The following is an 18,516-nucleotide window of genomic DNA, read 5'->3' on the forward strand; positions in this document are numbered from 1 at the left end:
GTAGACACATCTACAGCAACATGTTCTTTGTCTTCTAGAGAGCAGGTTCAGAGCTTCTGGTCTGAATAATTCGCCCAGCTGTATTGATGCAGGCCATCTGATTAAAATAAAGTATATTTAAGTCTATGCTAGGCATGTATGCCTTTATAAAATGTTTACTTTGTATTAATAGATTAGCACTACCTGTCGTTATTGGTAGCACTACTGTATTCAAAGAACTTAAGTTATAAAACTAAATTCTCTTGTGAAAGACATCAGGGCATATTAAGATATTTTAAAGTTTAGGGATATTTGTAGCACTTCAAAAAAATCGGATTTTCTCATATTTTAAAAATTCCCATTAGCAGTGCCTAAATATTGCCAGTAGTTTTTTATCAGAGTGATTCTGTTTCTGGAAGTTGAAAAGCATGTTACACATTTATAATCTCATCGTCTCTCTCCTCAATTCTGTGTGCAGGGCCCTGTATTTTTCCTTGAAGACGGGAAATCTACTATCTCATTGAATGACGCTTTGATGTGGGCAAAGGTGAACCCATTCTCACCTTTAGGGACTGGAATACGACTCAACCCATTTTGACAGGTTTTTCTCCATGTTTAACTGTTTTTTAAAAAAGACCTTTTGTGGGTTAATATTACCTTAACTTTTGTTGTGCACAACCAAAGGTTGAGGGGAGAAGGGGAGGTGGGAATAACAGTTGACTTAATTCATCAACTTCAAAAAATAAAATAGTTATGTAATTTCAAGGAAAAATAGGTGTATTCTTTATAAAATAGAGTAGCCATATTTGGGAGAAAGATAATATTTAAGTTATAAAAGACCGAAAAATATAAAAGAGCATATTAAAGTTTCAGAAAGTATAAAAGGTACCAAAAGACTATATTTTTGAAACTTTGAAACATATAAAATAATACAACAGATAGAATAGTGCTTGACATGTAGTAAGTACTTAAGGAATATTGGAATATCAACATGTAACTGAGGTATGTAAGACTGATCTTCAAGTTAACAAACACCTATATTGTCCTCTGTAAAATATATAGTAAACCACTAGTTTTAGTTCATATTTAATAAAAAGTTTCCAGTTACGAGCTTACTGCGTGTCAATAAACGGATACACAGTCAAAATACTTACGAGTTTTATTTTTAAAAAAAAGAAGGCATTACCAAATTTTTTAACTGAAATTAAATGTGCAAGTATAAAGGACTAGGTTATGTAGGCATAACAGAAATTGACACATGAAAAACACAAATGCAGTTAAATTGGTCTGAGAATTTACATTTGATGATAATTGACTATTTTAAAAGATATTTGATATGTATGGATATTAGTTTTGATTATGCATTTAATATTTACAGTAATCTCTAATTGATTTATATTAACTTTCTATAACATTTATTTGATAAATTTAGTTTCAAATTTCTATGAGTAAATAGGATATTAGTTAAAATTTGGGGTATATTATAAATTCAAGTTTTTAAAATATTTATTAAAAGAGTAAAACTAGTGGGGCACCTGGGTGGCTCTGTCGGTTAGGCGTCCAACTCTTGACTTTGACTCAGGTCATGATCTCACGGTTGTGAGATCGGGCCCCACTTCAGACTCTATGTTCGGTTCCGTGTCCAACTCAGCGCTGGACGTGGAACCTGCATAATATTCCCCCTGCCTCTCCCCTACCCCTCCCTTCCCCTGCTCACTCTCTTTCTCTCTCAAAATATTAAAAATAATAATAATAATAATAATAATAAAACTATTTTTAAAAAAATCTGAGGCATGACTACCAGTATTTCAATTGTATTAGAATTCTGATTTTGAGGTCTATGAAATTAATGTATGACTAGGAACAATAATACTTTGGTACTCGAGCTGTTTCATAGGATTCATAATATAGATGTTTTTGTCTAAAGAGTGAGCTTATATAAATAGAATAATTGTGATTTTTTATTATATTTAAACCTGTTGCATTGAAAGTATTTTAAAAATTTTCTTAAACCCACTTCTAAAACAGAAAATAAGATATATATTATGTACTCTCTATTGCATTAACCACTTCTAACTCCTCAAAAAGACATTAGAAGGCCTAAATTCTATTTTATTAAAAAGATTTAATTAACACTGTAGAAGAGAATATATGTGACTCATTGATAGTGAGAAGTATTTTTTTAAATCCTTGGTTATATGTGTAACTCAAATTTTTTTAGGTGGGAGAATTTTTCATTAGCATATATGTAGTAAAATTCACTTAAAAATGGCAGTTGAAATCCTACTATAATTCTCTTTGTTTTAAAATAGATTAAGAAGCCTATCTTCTGTGCTTTAACTACTTTGAAAGAAAAGATACCATTGAGTTTAAGTTATACACAGATAATTATTTCCTTCTTCTGTATTTTAAATGAATGCGGGAAAATGATATTTTATGTACAAACTGAAAAAATATAACTCTTTAGCACATGAACATAATAGAGGAGGAACCAAATTTGTGTCTAAAATCTAAATTGAATTGATTCAAATATAATTCTTTTACTCTTTGACTTCTATAATGTTCTGTACCTTAGTATTAATTGTAACTATTAATTCTTCATAGAATTATGTCATTTGACCATGCCAGTCTGCCTCTCTTGTGCCTTAATATGAAAAACAAAGCAATTTTTTAAATTTATAAAAGGTTTTCCATTGTTACATTTCATATGCATGAAAACCCAAACAAATAATATTAGCTTATTTTACTATAAGAAGATGTCTATATTATTGATAACATGGACAAATTATTTTGCAAGATTACATATGCTTTTAGGAAAGAAGTCTCCTTAGATAATGGTTTTGAAAGCATTGGAAAAATATTTTGTCTATAGAAAGTACCAGGTGGTTAACAAAATTGCAACATCAAAATGAGTTCCGTCTTGGGAAATATGATTTTTATGTCAATCAAAACTGACATATATGTGTGTATACATATATGTCTGTGTATACACACATATATGTCATACATACGTATATACATACATATATGTATATATGTATATGTATACACACACACATAGATTTTTCCATGAAATCATCCAGAGGTGTTCAGGAACATGGTTGCATTAAAGCAATGACTTGTATTGTGTTGTCCTTAAAATAGGAAAATTGACACTTTTTTGGTCTTAAGTCAAAAGGCATTCTGAATATAGTAAAAGCCTCCCTACTTGTTTATAAAATTTGGGGTTTAGATTTAGTGTAGCGGTAATACAGAAGATATCTTTATGGTCAACTCTTAATAAGTGCTTATTGCACTATATCTTTGAAACATTTATTCCTAAATAATTGAAAAAAGGACTCTTCTGGTCAATTTAATTAGCCATATGACAGTGCTATGATATGGCATGTAGTTATCGAGATTTGTATGTCTGTATGTACGTATTTCAGGTCCCCTAAATTTCAGGAAACGCTGCAGTTAAAAGCAGATATGACAGAGTTAACCGCTAAAATGAGCATCAGCCTTGTCCCCACATATGCCATTGAGAGAACATGGTCTCTCCATAAATGCTGGGCCAGAATCATCAGAGGTGTGAAGGGCTGAGCTGTTCATCTGTGTTATTACTTTACGTGGAAACCTAGAAAAATCACTTCTTTAGGCTTTTCAGGAAGATGATTCTCCAACTTGTAAGAAATACTGACTGTAGTAAACCCCAAAATTAGCATAAAAGGGGAAAAGCTTACTAATAATGCAAACAGCGTATCACAGAGGCATCCGGTCCCTGATGAGTGTTGTGCCAATTGATTGAAAAGGTTGTGCTCCCAGAGGAGCTGCTGTTGCTTCTAGAAAAGCTCCTTGCTTCCTTCTGCCAAAGATCCTTTGTGAAGTAAATGGCCTTCTTAAGATACACCTGTAGTGTTGGCCTCTCTTAATACAACTCATCTTCCTGAAGCTCTTCAAGTTACCTACTTTGACCGTACCTGCTACCTCCATTTATTTGCTCACTATGAAGCATACAGTGTATTTCGGATTTTCCACTGCTCTCCAGAGGCCCCATGGGAGTCATGAGAACTTACCATAGGCAGTGGTGAGTGATCAGCTTTTTCAGGAGATTGAACGTACAGTCAGGAGGAGAATAAAGAAACATTTTGTATGACTCTCTACCCAAATTTAAATCCTTTTCTCTGGATCTTTTCCCCAGCTGAGGTTCCAAAGACTTGCTTCTATAGCCCCTCCCTAAGGAACTATATTTTATGGGTTAAAAATTAGTCTCATAATTTTCTACTTTAGATTTGTGCCATTAGAGTGCAAGGTAACAGGGGTGCCTGGGTGGCTCAGTCGGTTGAGTGTCCGACTTCAGCTCAGGTCATGATCTCACAGTCTGTGGGTTCAAGCCCCGCGTCGGGCTCTGTATTAACAGCTCAGAGCCTGGAGCCTGCTTCGGATTCTGTCTCCCCCTCTCTCTGCCCTTCTCCTGCTCGCACTCTGTCTCTCTCAAAAATAAGTAAACGTAAAAAAAAAATTGTTTTTAAAAGAATGCAAGGTAACAGATGGGTAACGTGTAGCTGCTTAAGGTACGCATTTAAACTATATACCCGTTACCTCAGAAAAAACTAGATCGTACACTCACTCCCAAGAAGCCATCCTATTTCATGTGGGCCCTCTTTAATTTCTTTCACTAAATATTACCTGCCCAGGGGCACCTGGGTGGCGCAGTCGGTTAAGCGTCCGACTTCAGCCAGGTCACGATCTCGCGGTCCGTGAGTTCGAGCCCCGCGTCGGGCTCTGGGCTGATGGCTCGGAGCCTGGAGCCTGTTTCCGATGCTGTGTCTCCCTCTCTCTCTGCCCCTCCCCCGTTCATGCTCTGTCTCTCTCTGTCCCAAAAATAAATAAATGTTGAAAAAAAAAAAATTTAAATATTGCCTGCCCCAAATGTGAAATTAAACACAGAAGTCTTTGGAGATAGAAATTCTAATAAAGCCAAGCCTTCAGCAATGCAAAACAACGAACAGAGTTTAGCTGGAGATTGGCGTGTGTGTCTCAGGATCCAGCATTAGTAATGCTCATCTTGGAAGTCAGATGAGACTGTTAATGAGAGAGTGTAACAACATGACTAATTACAGTTGAAGAAAATTTTCCAAATGTGAATGTAAAATTATAAGAATGCATGAAAGATAATCCATCTTTCAAGATATCGGCCAACTCTGGTTTCCCTCCACTAAAATTCTGGGGAGTGGCAGCAACCGGTAGAAATTTTTCAATTGAGCTAAATGGTTTGCTAAACACCAGAACCAAATTCCAAGTGAGGCACAATTTTTCCTCTCCCACAACTCCCTATCAACAAGAAGGACGACGCCTGTTTTTTAAAAATGTTTTAAGTCTAGCTGTTTATGGGGGTGGGCAGTATTCTTTCCGGGCCAATGTGTGATAATCACCGTTCGGAATGCATTCTTTATGAGTGCATGTGATATGTAGATATATATCAGGCAAAGTGGTTGCTCTTTTCATTTCTGATGAGGAAAACATAACAAAGCAGATCCACCATTGCTACAGAATTGATGAGAGAAAACTTTTACCTGTCATGGTGAATTATGTTTAACTGTACCTCTGGGGCGCCTGGGTGGCGCAGTCGGTTAAGCGTCCGACTCCAGCCAGGTCACGATCTCGCGGTCCGGGAGTTCGAGCCCCGCGTCGGCCTCTGGGCGGATGGCTCGGAGCCTGGAGCCTGTTTCCGATTCTGTGTCTCCCTCTCTCTCTGCCCCTCCCCCGTTCAGGCTCTGTCTCTCGCTGTCCCAAAAAATAAATAAACGTTGAAAAAAAAAAAAAAATTAAAATGATTTTTGCTCCTTCTCTGTTGATTTTGCATTTTCAACAGTACCTGGCACAGGTGTTTTAATACGTGGTTGTTGAATTGAAAAAAAAAAAAAAAACACGTTTTGAGCCCAATTATGGATAAGACATGGCTTTAATTTACTTATATACCCACACCCAGGTGATTAGACCCTCTGGGATGGCAGGAGACGCTGCATTACATCCTCAAAGCCATTGGACACGTGCTTTTCAAGGTTACTTTTTCGTGTTTGTGATAGGGTTCATGGCAGATTCAAAAGAGTATTTTCCAGCTTGTTTGACATGAATTCTTCTAAGTGGATTGCCAACAGTACCTGTGTTTCCTGGCATATTTAAATAAAAAACATTAAAATCAGTTTGTGGTTATTAAACATTTGCGCGATGATCAGTGTTTCTAACATACAGAACTTGCACGAGGATCAGCAACAGTCTGAACACAGGTTCATCTACATGCCTGGTAAGTAGAATAGTTACAGCACGCAGGGTAGTGGCCGTAAATAAAAAATCGGAATGCCCCCCGCTTCCAAAAGCCATTAGCAGTGCCTAAAATACCCGGGGCTTAGTTCGGCGTATCTGACACTGAATATGACTCAACTATTTTTAGATGTTGTTTCAGAAAGCAGCTGAGGCCTCGATTCTAACAGTGCTGAGATTTGGCAAATACACATAATTCGCAGTTTAGTTTCTGGAACTCTGATTGCAATGAAGCGTCCAAACTGGCTGACCTTCCAGGTCGCTCAGTTCTCATGTGAGGGACCAGTGGCAGCTAAGAAATGTATTCTCCCTCGGCCCACGAGTTCACCAGATGCTAGGTTTAGGTAAACATAGGGAGGGACTTCAGTGTTAACGAAAAAAACAAAGGCAACAGCCTTTCTTACAGTTAATGTTTGCCACCCTATTTGAGAATTAGAAGCTTTTGAGGTGAACAGCCTGTGGATTTGGTGCCGTTACTTGCCGCGCAATGTTAGATGGTAAAATAGGATCCTGTTTTACCTGCGGCCTAGCTCTGCTCCCCTCCTTCCACTCACTCCGATTATGTTAGCTGACCTGACCTAAACACTCTGCTCTTTCAGTAGAAACAACTGAGATGGGGGGCGCCTGGGGGGCGCAGTCGGTTAAGCGTCCGACTCCAGCCAGGTCACGATCTCGCGGTCCGTGAGTTCGAGCCCCGCGTCGGGCTCTGGGCGGATGGCTCGGAGCCTGGAGCCTGTTTCCGATTCTGTGTCTCCCTCTCTCTCTGCCCCTCCCCCGTTCATGCTCTGTCTCTCTCTGTCCCAAAAATAAATAAACGTTGAAAAAAAAAAAAAGAAAAGAAACAACTGAGATGGAATCCCTTGAATTAATTTGGAAAAAATAAAATCTAGCAAAACAGCTCTCATCGATGTAATTACCAAAGTGAGCTGCACACCATTCATTAATTTCCGTTATGCCCAGACTAAGAGGATCCAAGTTTCTGGAATAGGATTGAGAGAAGTAGAGAGAGAAAAGCATGTTTCTTCCCATCCTGATCTGTCCTGGTGATGTCTCGCTTAGCCCATCACCCACTTTGAAAAGGATGGAGAAAGCCCACTGCAGTGAGGGGGACTCGTAGAAGAGCATGGAGAGAATAAAATGGGGGAGAAGTCACGTGCAGCAGTTGCTACGTCATTACAGTCGTAAAAGCAGGACTCCACTCTCCTTGGAGTTGTGATCCAAAATGAGAGCATTATTTTTCTAAAAACTCATTTGTGACCTTGAAATGTTTCTGGAAAGATAAAGGAAAGTTCTTCAGCTATTCAAGTATCAGTAGCCATCATTGTGTGTGTGTGTGTGTGTGTGTGTGTGTGTGTACACACACACACACACATATATATGGACACTTTGCATCTGTTTCTTATGCAGGAAGGAGGCCTTGCAACATCTCATTCCTCTTCCCGCCTTCTCATTGCAGGTCCCAAAGCAAGTGGTCCTGTGCTTTCCCACCCCCAGGCAGGTCCAAGTAGTCCTAAGGGGAAAGAGGCAAGCAAGGGAACCAGCAGAGCCCCCCCCCCACCCACCCCCCCCCCCCCCCCCCCCCCCCCCCCGCCACCCCAGCCTCTGCCCTGGAGCCACTGCTTCTACCTGCTGGAGCTCTCCCTGCAGGCGTCACTGTTGGAAGAAGGTTGAGGCAGGTTGAAGGAGAGGATGTGTTCCCAGAATCTGAAGGTGAAACTATGGATACTTATTTTTTTTTTTCCATAGAAACGTCATTATTCACTTCTGTTGAGTCATGCTGAGTACCATGCCTCAAGCATATGAGTTAGACCTTTTAATGGACTGTTCTAATGTCTAGATATTACAAAGTGTGCTCTTAGAAATGGTAGTTCTACCAGGCCATTAGCAAAACAAAACCAAATAAGAGTGATGTGTGATCAAATAGAGTTTGGAAAACACTTCCCTGGGTACCTCTCCTCTTCACTGTTTACAATGAGTATTAGCATATTAAAGGCTCTGAGAAATCACAAGTTTAAAAGGAGGAATCTGTTAACATTGCTTTTCCAGACCCTATATAAACAAAGGCCTGTGTCCCCCACCCCCCATGAAACCCTTAACATTTTAGGAATCCTGCCTTGTAGGACAGGTCCCCTAATATTTTCCATCAGAGCCCTGACAGTAAAAACAAAACATGGACACTCAGTTAAGTTCGAATTTCAGATGAGCAATGAATAATTTTCAATGAAAGTATGTCCTCAACATGTCCCTGTAATTGGTTTTATTGGTTATATCTGTTTTTATTCACTAAATCTAGAACCTACTTTGTGGGCAGCGACTCGGCCCTGCTTTTGTCGCGTAAAAGCAGCCCATAGACATGGCATGCGGAACGGTCCTGGCTGTGTTCCAGTACAACTTTATTTATGAACATAGAAATTTGAACTTCATACAATGTTCGTGCATCAGAAAATACCATTTTTCTTCTGATACACTGTTTGAACCATTTAAAAATGTGAAAGCCATTCTTAACTTGCAGGCTCTACAAAAACAGGGTGGGAGACTGATTTTGGCTTATGGGCTCTAGATTGCTATGCTATGAACACTTTCTGAACTCCCAGGATTTAAACTAGGGGCTTGTTGTAATACAAGTATGCAAGTATCCGTATCTGCCTTAGGGCTGATTCCTTACCTGCTGGTAGAGAATTGAGCTTTGAGCTCTGCACTGGCCTTCACCTGTTTCAGACCCACCTCTTTGAAGATACATCAGAGCTGAAGTGGGTCCTTTAGTTGGGGTGGGGTGGGGGGAACCTGGCTTGGAAACCTCCCCAATGTGACCGGTACTCAGCGGACTGTGTGGCCCCTCCACCTACCCAGAGCATGCCGACACCAGCCTAATACACAGTTTTAGACTGAATGCCTAGACCAACATTTTCACTGTTTAAAAAAATTCTAAGGAACCAAGTAGCAGCAAAAGGTTCAGTTCACAGGTAAAAAGAATAAAACCACAGTAACAAAGACTCACGTAAAACAGGAGCAACTCTTTCCCTTGAAATCATGGAATTATATTTGCACCGAGAGCCATGGGTTGGAAGGTGGTCAAGAGTAAGTTCTCCCACTGTTGGTTTGACCTCAAACCATTCTATGAAATAGGAACACAAAAACTGTTAGAAAATCACTACGGCCAGGGCCAGAATAAGACACTGTAATTTAAAAATTAGGCAAATTCTTTAGACATCTGTTTTATCATCTTCTTAAGAGTGGTGTGAATATGAAGATGATTAACCTTCTCCCCACATTTTTCACATCTTTGATGCACAAGATAGTGGCTTTAAAAAAGTTATTTCAAAAAAAACCCGTTATTTTAAAGACTATCTTTATGTTCTTAGTTTTTTTGATAAGTTTTTATTCAGTAATAATATGTATACAGAAAAGTAAACAAATTATGTGTTTACAGCTTGATGAATTTTTGGAATGAATACACTTGGGGTAGCCATCACCCAGGTCAAGAGATCATATATTACTAGTAAGTACCCCCCAAATCCCCTGCTTGTCTCTCCTACACAGTATCCTAAAAAGAAAATACTGTATTGACTTCTGTCAGGTTAAATGATTTCTTAAATATTGTTTATATTTCATATGAACAACATGCAGTATCTGTTTTGCAAACTTATTTATGCTTTAAAACTAGTGACTTAAAATTATTTCTTTGTTTCCCCTATTTCTCATTAACTAATTCTATAATTCTATCTATCACACTTGGATATCAACTTCCCTGTGCTTCTAAAGATCACTTACTGCTCCTCTGCAGCTTGAAGAAGAGTCTAAGATTATTTCTACTTATCAGCCAGACCCTGTTCATGCTAAATACAGCTCTGGTCAGCAGCATCCTCAGAACTATAATTATCACAGTTCATGACTTTGAGCTTCAAATCAGCAGCCTCAAAGATCAAGATGGGTGATAACAGAATACTGTTGCAGAATCTGAAGGGTTGAGGTGATCCATGGCTAAAGAGAAAGTGTGCTCACGGGAGGACAAGAGAGATACAGGTTAACTTTGTGCAAAGATGGACTTTTAATTAGAAGATTAAATAGAATACTTGTGTTTGGCTCTAGAAATCCCAATGAGAACTAGTGAGTGACAGTGATGGTGAGGTAGACTAAATATAAGCAAACATTCTGTATGAAAAATAATCGTATCTGGTTTATGGTGTTAGAAATAAGGTAACTTGACAAAACTAAAATGCCGAAGTGCGGTAAGGGGCTGACAAGGAGCCGTCAGTGTTTTAGGGTCCTTATAGTTGGAGAAAGAGTAAAGACATTAATTTTAGATGAGGATAAGTCTGCATGGTGAAATTTCTAGAATGGCACTACAAAGAGTAGAAATTTAAAAATTTCCAAGTCAGTTTGGGGGGTGGGGGGAGACAGTCTTTACAAAAAATTCAATCCATTCAATCCAAAAGAAGAAAAGATAGGTGAAACAATAACAAGAAACGGAAAAAGAATAAAGAGCACAAAACACCACGATAGACGTGAATGCAAATATAGCAGTAGGCAGTACTACTGAATTCCTAACAGTAAAAGTCACAGTGAATGAAATAAATAGGTCCGTGCAACAGGATACTTCATAGAGGGAAGAATGGCAGGACTTGTTTACCAAGTGCCAACACTTGCTATAAAGCCATAGTAACTAAGATCGTACGGGTGATGAAGTTGCACACATTTAGACAAAATCAGCTAGGATATATATATATATAGGAAACAGGCCCAGATATACACAGAAACTTGGAAAGTTTGAGACCTAAGGATACTACAAATCAGTGGGGAAAGAACAGACTATTCAAAAAATGGTTCTGAGACCATTGGTTCTCCATTTCAGTTGCAGACAAATTAAGATCTTTTTTTTTTTTTCAAATTAACATCTTAAAAGAGACTAACCCCTTATCAGATACATGCTTTGCAAACATTTTTTTCCCCATTTTATAGTTCCCTTTTCACTCTTGTTTCCTTTGCTATGCAGGAAGCACTTTAGTTTGATACAACCCCATGTATTTATTTTTGCTTCTGTTGCCTGTGTTTTGGATGTCATTTCCAAAAATTCATTGCCAATACCGAGAAGCTTTTTCCCTGTGTTTTCTTCTGGCAGTTATATGGTTTCAGGTCTCATGTTTAAGTTTTTTAACCCATTTGGGTTTGATTTGGGGTGTGAGATTCTTCAAGTGGATATCCAATTTTCTCAGCATGATTATTGAGGAGATAGATTGTCCTTTCCCTATTGTGTATTCTTGGCATCCTTATTCAAGATCAGGTGACTGTAAATGCATGGGTTTATTTCTGGGCTCACTGTTCTGTTTCATTGGTTTACATGTCTGTTTTTTATGCCAGTACTTTACTGTTTTAATATAGTTTGAAATCAGGTAGTGTGATGCTTCCAGCTTTGTTCTTTCAGAGAATTGCTTTGGGTTTTCAGGTTCTTTTGTGATTCCATGTGAAGTCAGGATTGTTTTTTCTATCTCTGTAAAGACTGCCATTCAGTTTTGCGAGTTTGCATTGACTCTATGGATCAATTTGGTAGTATGGACATTTTAACAATATTCTTCTAATCCATGAACATGGGATGTCTTTCCATTTATCTGTGTCTTCTTTCCTTCATCAGTGTTTAATACTTTATCAGGAAGTAATATCCAAAACGTATAAGGAATTCATACAACTCAATACTGAACAAAGCAAATAACCCAATTAAAAATGGGGCAAAGGACCTACGTAGATGTTTCTCAAAATAAATACAAATGGCAAACAAGTGTATGAAAGGTGCCCGACATCACTAATGATGACCAATAATCAGGGACATGCAACCAAAACCACAATAATATATCATCATACATCTGTCAAAATGGCTGTTATCAAAAAAGACAAAAGATAAAAAGTGTTCATGAGGATGTGAGAGAAAAGAGAACCCTTCTACACTGTTGCTGGCATGTAAATTGGTACAGCCATCATGGAAGCAATATGGAGATTCTCTCCCAAATTAACTACCGTATGTTTCAGCAATCCCGCTTCTAGGTATATGTCCCAAGGAAACAGAATCAGTATCTCAGAGAAATATCTGCATCCCCATGTTCACTGCAGCAATACTCACATTAGCCAAAGATACAGAAACAACCTAAATGTCCAAAAATGGATGACCGTATAGAGAATATGTACATGTATACGTACACACGTGCACACACTCAAAATGGAATATTAATCCGCCTTTAAAAAGAAGGAAATTTGGGGGGTGCCTGGATGGCTCAGTCTGTTAAGCTTCCAACTCTTGGTTTGGGCTCAGGTTATGATCTCACGGTTCATGGTTAGTGAGGAGCCTGTTTAGGATTCTCTCTCTCCCCCTCTCTCTGCCCCTGCCCACTGGCACAGTCTCTTTCTCAAAATGAATAAATAATAAATGAAAAGGAAAATTTATCATTTGCAACAACACAGATAAAACTAGAGGACGTTATGCTAAGAGAAATAAGCCGGACATGGAAAAACAAATACTGCATTTCCACTTCTATGTGGAATGTAAAACAGGCTCTTCGAAGCAGAGAGTGAAATGGTAATTTCTAGGGATGGGGTGGAGGGGCACGTGAGGAGATGCAGATCAGAGGTGCAAAGTCTCAGTTATGCAGGATGGGTAAGTTCTGCAGGTCTAATGTGTGGCATGGTGACTGCATCTGATTGTGTATTGTGTACCTGAAATTTGCTAAGAGGGTAGGCCTTAAGTGTACTCACTACACAGAGCAAGCAAGCAAGGGAAAAAGAAAAAGGAAGAAAGAAAGAAAATGGCAACCTTGTGAGGAGATGGATATTTTAATGTTTATTTTTGAGAGCGAGAGAGCCTGAGCAGGGAAGGGGCAGAGCGAGGGGAGACAGAGGATCCAAAGCGGCCTCTGCGCTGACAGCAGCAAGCCCAATTCAGAGCTTGAACTCAGGGAACCGTGAGATCATGGCCTGAGCCAAAGTCAAACGCTCAACTGATTGAGCCACCCAGGCGCTCTGAACATGGATATGTTTGATTGCAGTGATCATTGAACAATGTATATGTATATCGAAACACCAAGTTTTACACCTTAAATATATGTAATTTCTATTTGTCACTTATACCTCAGTAAAGTTGAAAAATTATTTTAAATGAAAGGCTAACATAGCAACATTTTTCTAGGTATGTCTCCTGAGGCAAGGGAAATAAAAACAAAAACTCTTTGGACTACATCAAAATTAAAAGCTTCTGCACAGCAAAGGAAACAGTCCACAAAACTAAAAGGCAGCCTGCTGAATGAGAGAGGATATTTGCAAATGACGTATCCAGTAAAGGGTTAGTATTCAAAATACATAAAGAACTGATACAACTCAACACCCAAAAAACAATCCAATTAAAAAATGAGCAGAGACATGAACAGATGTTTCTTCAAAGAAGACATCCAGATGGCCAACAGACACATGAAAAGATGCTCAATAGCACTCGTCACCAGGGAAATGCAAATCAAAACTACAATGAGATACCACCTCACACCTTTAGTCAGAATGGCTAAAATAAAAAACACAAGAAACAACAAGTGGTGGTGAGGATGTGGAGAAAAAGGAACCCTTTTGCACCGTTGGTGGAAATGCAAACTGGTGCAGTCACTCTGGAAAATGATACGGAGGTTCCTCAAAAGGTGAGAAGTAGAACTGCCCTACAATCCAGTAATTGCACTACTAGATATTTACCCAAGGACTACAAAAATACTAATTCAAAGGGATACATCACCCCGATGTTTATAGCAGCTTTATTTACAATAGCCAAATGACGGAAGCAGCCAAAGCATCCATCTATGGATGAATGGATAAAGACGATATGGTGTGTATGTTTATATATATATATAAACATAACGTGTATATATACATATATATGTATATATATACTTAAATACAATGAGTTATTCAGCCATAAGAAAGAACGAAATCCTACCGTTTGCAACATGGATGGAGCTCGATAGTACAATGCTAAGCAAAATAAGTCACCCAGAGAAAGGCAAATAAATACTATATGATTTCACTCATATGTGGAATTTAAAAAGAAAAAAATGAGCAAAGGGGAAGAAAAGACAAAACAACTAAGAGACTCCTAACTACAAACAGATGGTCACCAGAAGGGAGGTGGGTGGAGGATGGGGAAATAGGTGATGCGGTTAAGGATGCACTTGCGATGAGCACTGGGCGTTGTATGGAAGCAATCACTAAATCGTACACCTGAAACTAATAGAACGTTGTGTTAACTGGAATTAAAATTTAAAAAAAAAATGGAAAGGCTAAACCTTAGTCAAGGTAAGGATAGGAGAATATTTTTATAACCTCATGATGCCAACAGTATTAATTATGAAGTTTGTGTTTGTTTTTCATTTCTGCCGTAACAAATTACCATAAAGTTGGTGGCTTATGAACAGTAGCCATCTTTACTCTCACAGTACAGAAGTCTATGGGCTTCTTTTTAGAGGCTCACCAGGCTGAAATCGAGATGTTAGCAGGGCCACATTCCTTCTGGAAGCTCTGGGGATGAATCCTCTCCCCTGCTCATTCATGTTTTTGGCAGAATTTGGCTCCTTGTGATTCTAGGTCCAAAATCTGTCTTGTCGCTGGCTGTCCCTGAGAGTTGTTTGAGGCCATGCCCTCACCTTGTGCTCTCCAGGTGGCCTCTGTGGCAGTGGCAGGTTGAAGCCCTCCCACACGTCAAATTGTTCCTGCTTCTGCTGCACTCCTCTGAGTCCACTTGGAGAACCATCTCCGCTTTTAAGGGCTCGTGTGATTAGACTGGATCCGCCTGAATAATCCAGCATAAACTCCCTATTTCGAGGTCTGTGACTTCTGCAAAGCCTCTTTTGCCGTGTAATACAGCGTATTCACAGGTTCCAGGGATTGGGGCATGAACAACATGGGGGACATTCTACCTAGTACAGACTTTGATAAAATCTTCTCAATTGAGAAATACATATGAATGAAGTCGTGCGCATAAACAAACTTTTTGAAATCAAGGCAATGACAAAGGCTGCAGGACAATGGTTACTCTCAGAGGCAAGTATGAAGAAGGCGGTAAGAGCAGGACACCGGGAGAATATAAAGCTATGGGTGATGTTCCACGTCATAGATTATGCAGTGATACACAAATATTTATTCATTGTCTTTTTAAAGTTGTACATCTACATTATATGCATGCATGAATCACAGCAGAATTAGTGTTTAAAAACCTACAAAAGAATTTGACTATATAATTCCACAACAGGATTAATGACCTCAGTTCTTTTCTGTTCACAAATTCATGAGTAAGAGCAAATAAGGAAGAGAAACAAAAAATGATAGGCAGTGGAAGATGAACAGAGCAACAGGATGAAAACCAAAATATCCAACTCACATTGTGAGGGGAAGTTACAGTTACTGCTCTCCTTTCCTACCAGAGACTAGAGAGAAAATGGCTCTTTTCTTCAGAAAGTGGGGGTTCAAATGAGAGAGAAATCCTACTGACCTACAGCTGCCTCATTCTTGAATGGTTTTAGTGCCACGGTCATGATGAAGTCACTAAATGTCTGGAATCAAGGACTATAGAATTCTGAGACCAATGGTGTCCTAAGTTAAGTGTTAGTAAAGCAACAACAATGAAAGAAAGAAGGTTCACTTATTTTGTTTGTCATTTGTTGGGACTCTGATGGCAAATGCTTTGGATGCTTTGAGAATTATTTCAGTGATCTCTCTGGAAGATTGCCGTGGGTTGCCTCCATCTGCCTTACCTTACGTACCCAGTCTACATACCGAGGCTACTACAGGACAACCATGACCATGGTCTGGAAATCATCTAGAGCAAATCATGATAATCCAGGCTTTTCCTAAAGTACTTACATCCTGATGAAGTCTGAAATATTCTCATCCTCGTTAGTAACTTGATATTTGAACTTACTTCCCACAGAATTTTATGTGAACATAGTCACTCTTTTCTAAAAAGAAAAGTGTTAATATACTAAGTTAACCTATGCTTTCATTTAAAAAAATATGCCGTAAACCACTCCAGTGATGATAAATCATTCCACTGCTAAGCATAAGAGAACCACTTTCCCTTTAAACCAGGGATAGAAAAAGCAGAGTTGGGACAGACAGTGGTCAACTTTTCTTTCATCTGTACTCAAGCATAGATAGCCTCACTACGTTGGGAAGAATTCAGTTGACTATTTCCAAGGAAAACTTACTGGGATTCAATTTTCTCCTTAATTTTCTTTGCAACATTTGTAAAAGGAAGAGGAATTCTACTTTAAGTTCATTGCTGAGCGTGTTGGGATTGCTTTTTATCTCTGATGACCTAATGTTATCTTTAATCGACTTGGAAGCTGTGGAGCTAGGAACCAGGGGCAGACGCATCTGGTAACTGTAGTCTGTGAAATTCACGAGGTCATCCTGGATACTTTTAATTCTGGAACGAAAAAAATATTGTTGACAAGCCATATTTTAGTAATGAGATTTATATTACCAAATTTTCATTTTAAGTTGTATCGCTAGAAGATTCCAAATGACTTACTCTCGATGCGTTAGCAAAGTATAAACCTCTTGTATTAGTATTTCAGGTACTCCAGCTTTGCAATGAATTGTTCCATGGATTAGCTCTTTAGGTAATTTAAGTCTTTTTCTTGCCAGGAACTTTAATAGTAGAAAGAAGGTATTTTCATTATAAGAAGTTACGTAAAAATCTTCATTTACTTTGTATTCACCTTAACCCCCTTTTTTTTGTCTCTCACCTAATAGTTTTTTTTTAACATGTTAATTATTAAAAAATATCGTTCAGCAAGAAAAGCAACCATTCTATCCTACTCCAATTTGAAATGAGTTTCATAAGTGACTCCTGACAAACTTTAATAACATTCATTTTAATACACGGAAACAAGCTGCCAGCTTCGTGGCACAGCCACACGCACGTGTGTGTAGATATCCACGACATCAGGAGTACACCATTTAAAACACAAACTTCTTAAAGTCGATGACTGCTAATTTACCTTCTCCAACTGTGCCCAGTTATCCAACTTGACTTTCAAAGAAGTTCCATTTTCAAAGGATGACAATTTAAGGTCCCTGGGGTAATATATAGTGAATATTTCTGCAATCAGGAAGCCATTTGAAAAATCCCTGATCCATAATATTAAAGAAATGAAATAAAATGTGGTTACTTTTACAGTTTGTTTTATAATCAATTAACACCAATTTAATATTCCACACTGACAGCAAATAACTTATAAAATTAGTTTTGTTGGATCATTGCTCTAAGGAAGACCTGCTATGGAATAGAATTTTAATAAGATTAGATACACACTAAAGGCTTTCGTGTTCTTTTTATGAACCCAAACTATTAATTTGTATTGAATCTTCATTTTAACAAGATCCCTAGGTGATTCCGATGCACATTGAAAATTTCAGGCATGTCTCTATTAAGGAGTATTGAAATTAGTAAACCAGAGTCTGCAAAAAAGTCATCGTCTTCATCTTTATGGAAATTAGTTCGCATTCCCAGAGCAGATATTAACCGCCCGTTACGTTCAGGGTGGCTGCAGTTCAGCAGCAACTTTTTTCCAGTCCCTGACTGGAAAAACTAGATGCCACCCAGAGGATAAACTGATCCCCACGATTATTAATGTCCAGTGTCTCTAAAGAAAGAGCCTTGACTATCAGTATTTTTTTGTAGTCACCAAGGCATTCTATATTAGCTTAAATCTAAAATGTGATGATTGAATGGGTAAATGAATAAGTGAGTGCTTCATCGCGTATTTTCCAGGCCCGCTCCCTAAAAGAAGGGGTGTGTGTGCTTGCGCGCGCGCGCCGCGCGCTGAGCGGGTGGGGGTCGGGGTCTGAAACCTAAACCAGGGGAGTAGGCCGTCTGCGCCCAGTGCCGCGGCGGGGCAGGCGGGGCAGCCGAGTGGTCGGCGGGTCCCCGGGGTGCTCAGGCCCCGTCTAGGCGGCTTGCTCCTGCACCTGTTGACGTTCCTAGGAAAGAAGGTGAGATCCAGGCCCTGGAGCCAGCGCAGAACCGACGGGGACAGGCGGGAGCTCTTCGGTGGATGCGGATAGACCAGATATTTCTTAGGCTTCCCTCGGATGGGAGCTGCTGCCTGTAGCGAAAGTGACGGTGACTTGGGTAGGGCTGCCGCCGGCAGTGTCAAAAGCCTTCCTCCCAGGCCGGCGGCAGCCATGTCGCTTTCTGGGTTTCTATGGCAG

The 18,516-nt window shown here is 39.1% G+C and overlaps 2 protein-coding genes across 3 annotated transcripts in view; one reads left to right on the forward strand and one right to left on the reverse strand.

Moving 5' to 3' along the window:
• WDR17 (WD repeat domain 17) overlaps positions 1-1,507 on the forward strand; it is an 87,044-nt gene extending 85,537 nt beyond the window's left edge. For both annotated transcript variants that reach the window (XM_032592798.1, XM_032592799.1), the window contains one exon: positions 458-1,507. In XM_032592798.1, the coding sequence (XP_032448689.1) occupies positions 458-577 (120 nt within the window). In that variant the 3' untranslated portion in view covers positions 578-1,507. The remainder of the gene's footprint in view (positions 1-457) is intronic.
• Positions 1,508-5,792: 4,285 nt separating this feature from the next.
• On the reverse strand, positions 5,793-18,491 carry SPATA4 (spermatogenesis associated 4). The gene is made up of 7 exons (XM_030311843.1): positions 18,274-18,491; positions 17,304-17,433; positions 16,832-16,950; positions 16,506-16,726; positions 9,281-9,397; positions 7,909-7,998; positions 5,793-6,131 (listed from the first exon to the last, which is right to left on the reverse strand). Exons 1-7 carry the CDS (start codon positions 18,489-18,491, stop codon positions 6,025-6,027), a joined length of 1,002 nt encoding a protein of 333 aa, XP_030167703.1. The 3' UTR covers positions 5,793-6,024.
• Between the last annotated feature and the right edge of the window lie 25 nt (positions 18,492-18,516).

This window comes from Lynx canadensis, chromosome B1 (assembly GCF_007474595.2).
Source record: "Lynx canadensis isolate LIC74 chromosome B1, mLynCan4.pri.v2, whole genome shotgun sequence".
In the NCBI taxonomy this organism is placed as follows: domain Eukaryota; kingdom Metazoa; phylum Chordata; class Mammalia; order Carnivora; family Felidae; genus Lynx; species Lynx canadensis.

Excerpts from the sequence above, each read along its gene's own strand:
- SPATA4 (XM_030311843.1), bottom strand. The coding sequence starts at position 18,491 with ATGGCTGCCGCCGGCCTGGGAGGAAGGCTTTTGACACTGCCGGCGGCA. Across the intron at positions 9,398-16,505 it reads AAGGAGAAAATTGAATCCCA|AATGGTTTGAGGTCAAACCA; the intron begins GTAAGTTTTCCT and ends CCTATTTCATAG. Across the intron at positions 6,132-7,908 it reads TGCAGGGAGAGCTCCAGCAG|GAAACACAGGTACTGTTGGC; the intron begins GTAGAAGCAGTG and ends TAAATATGCCAG.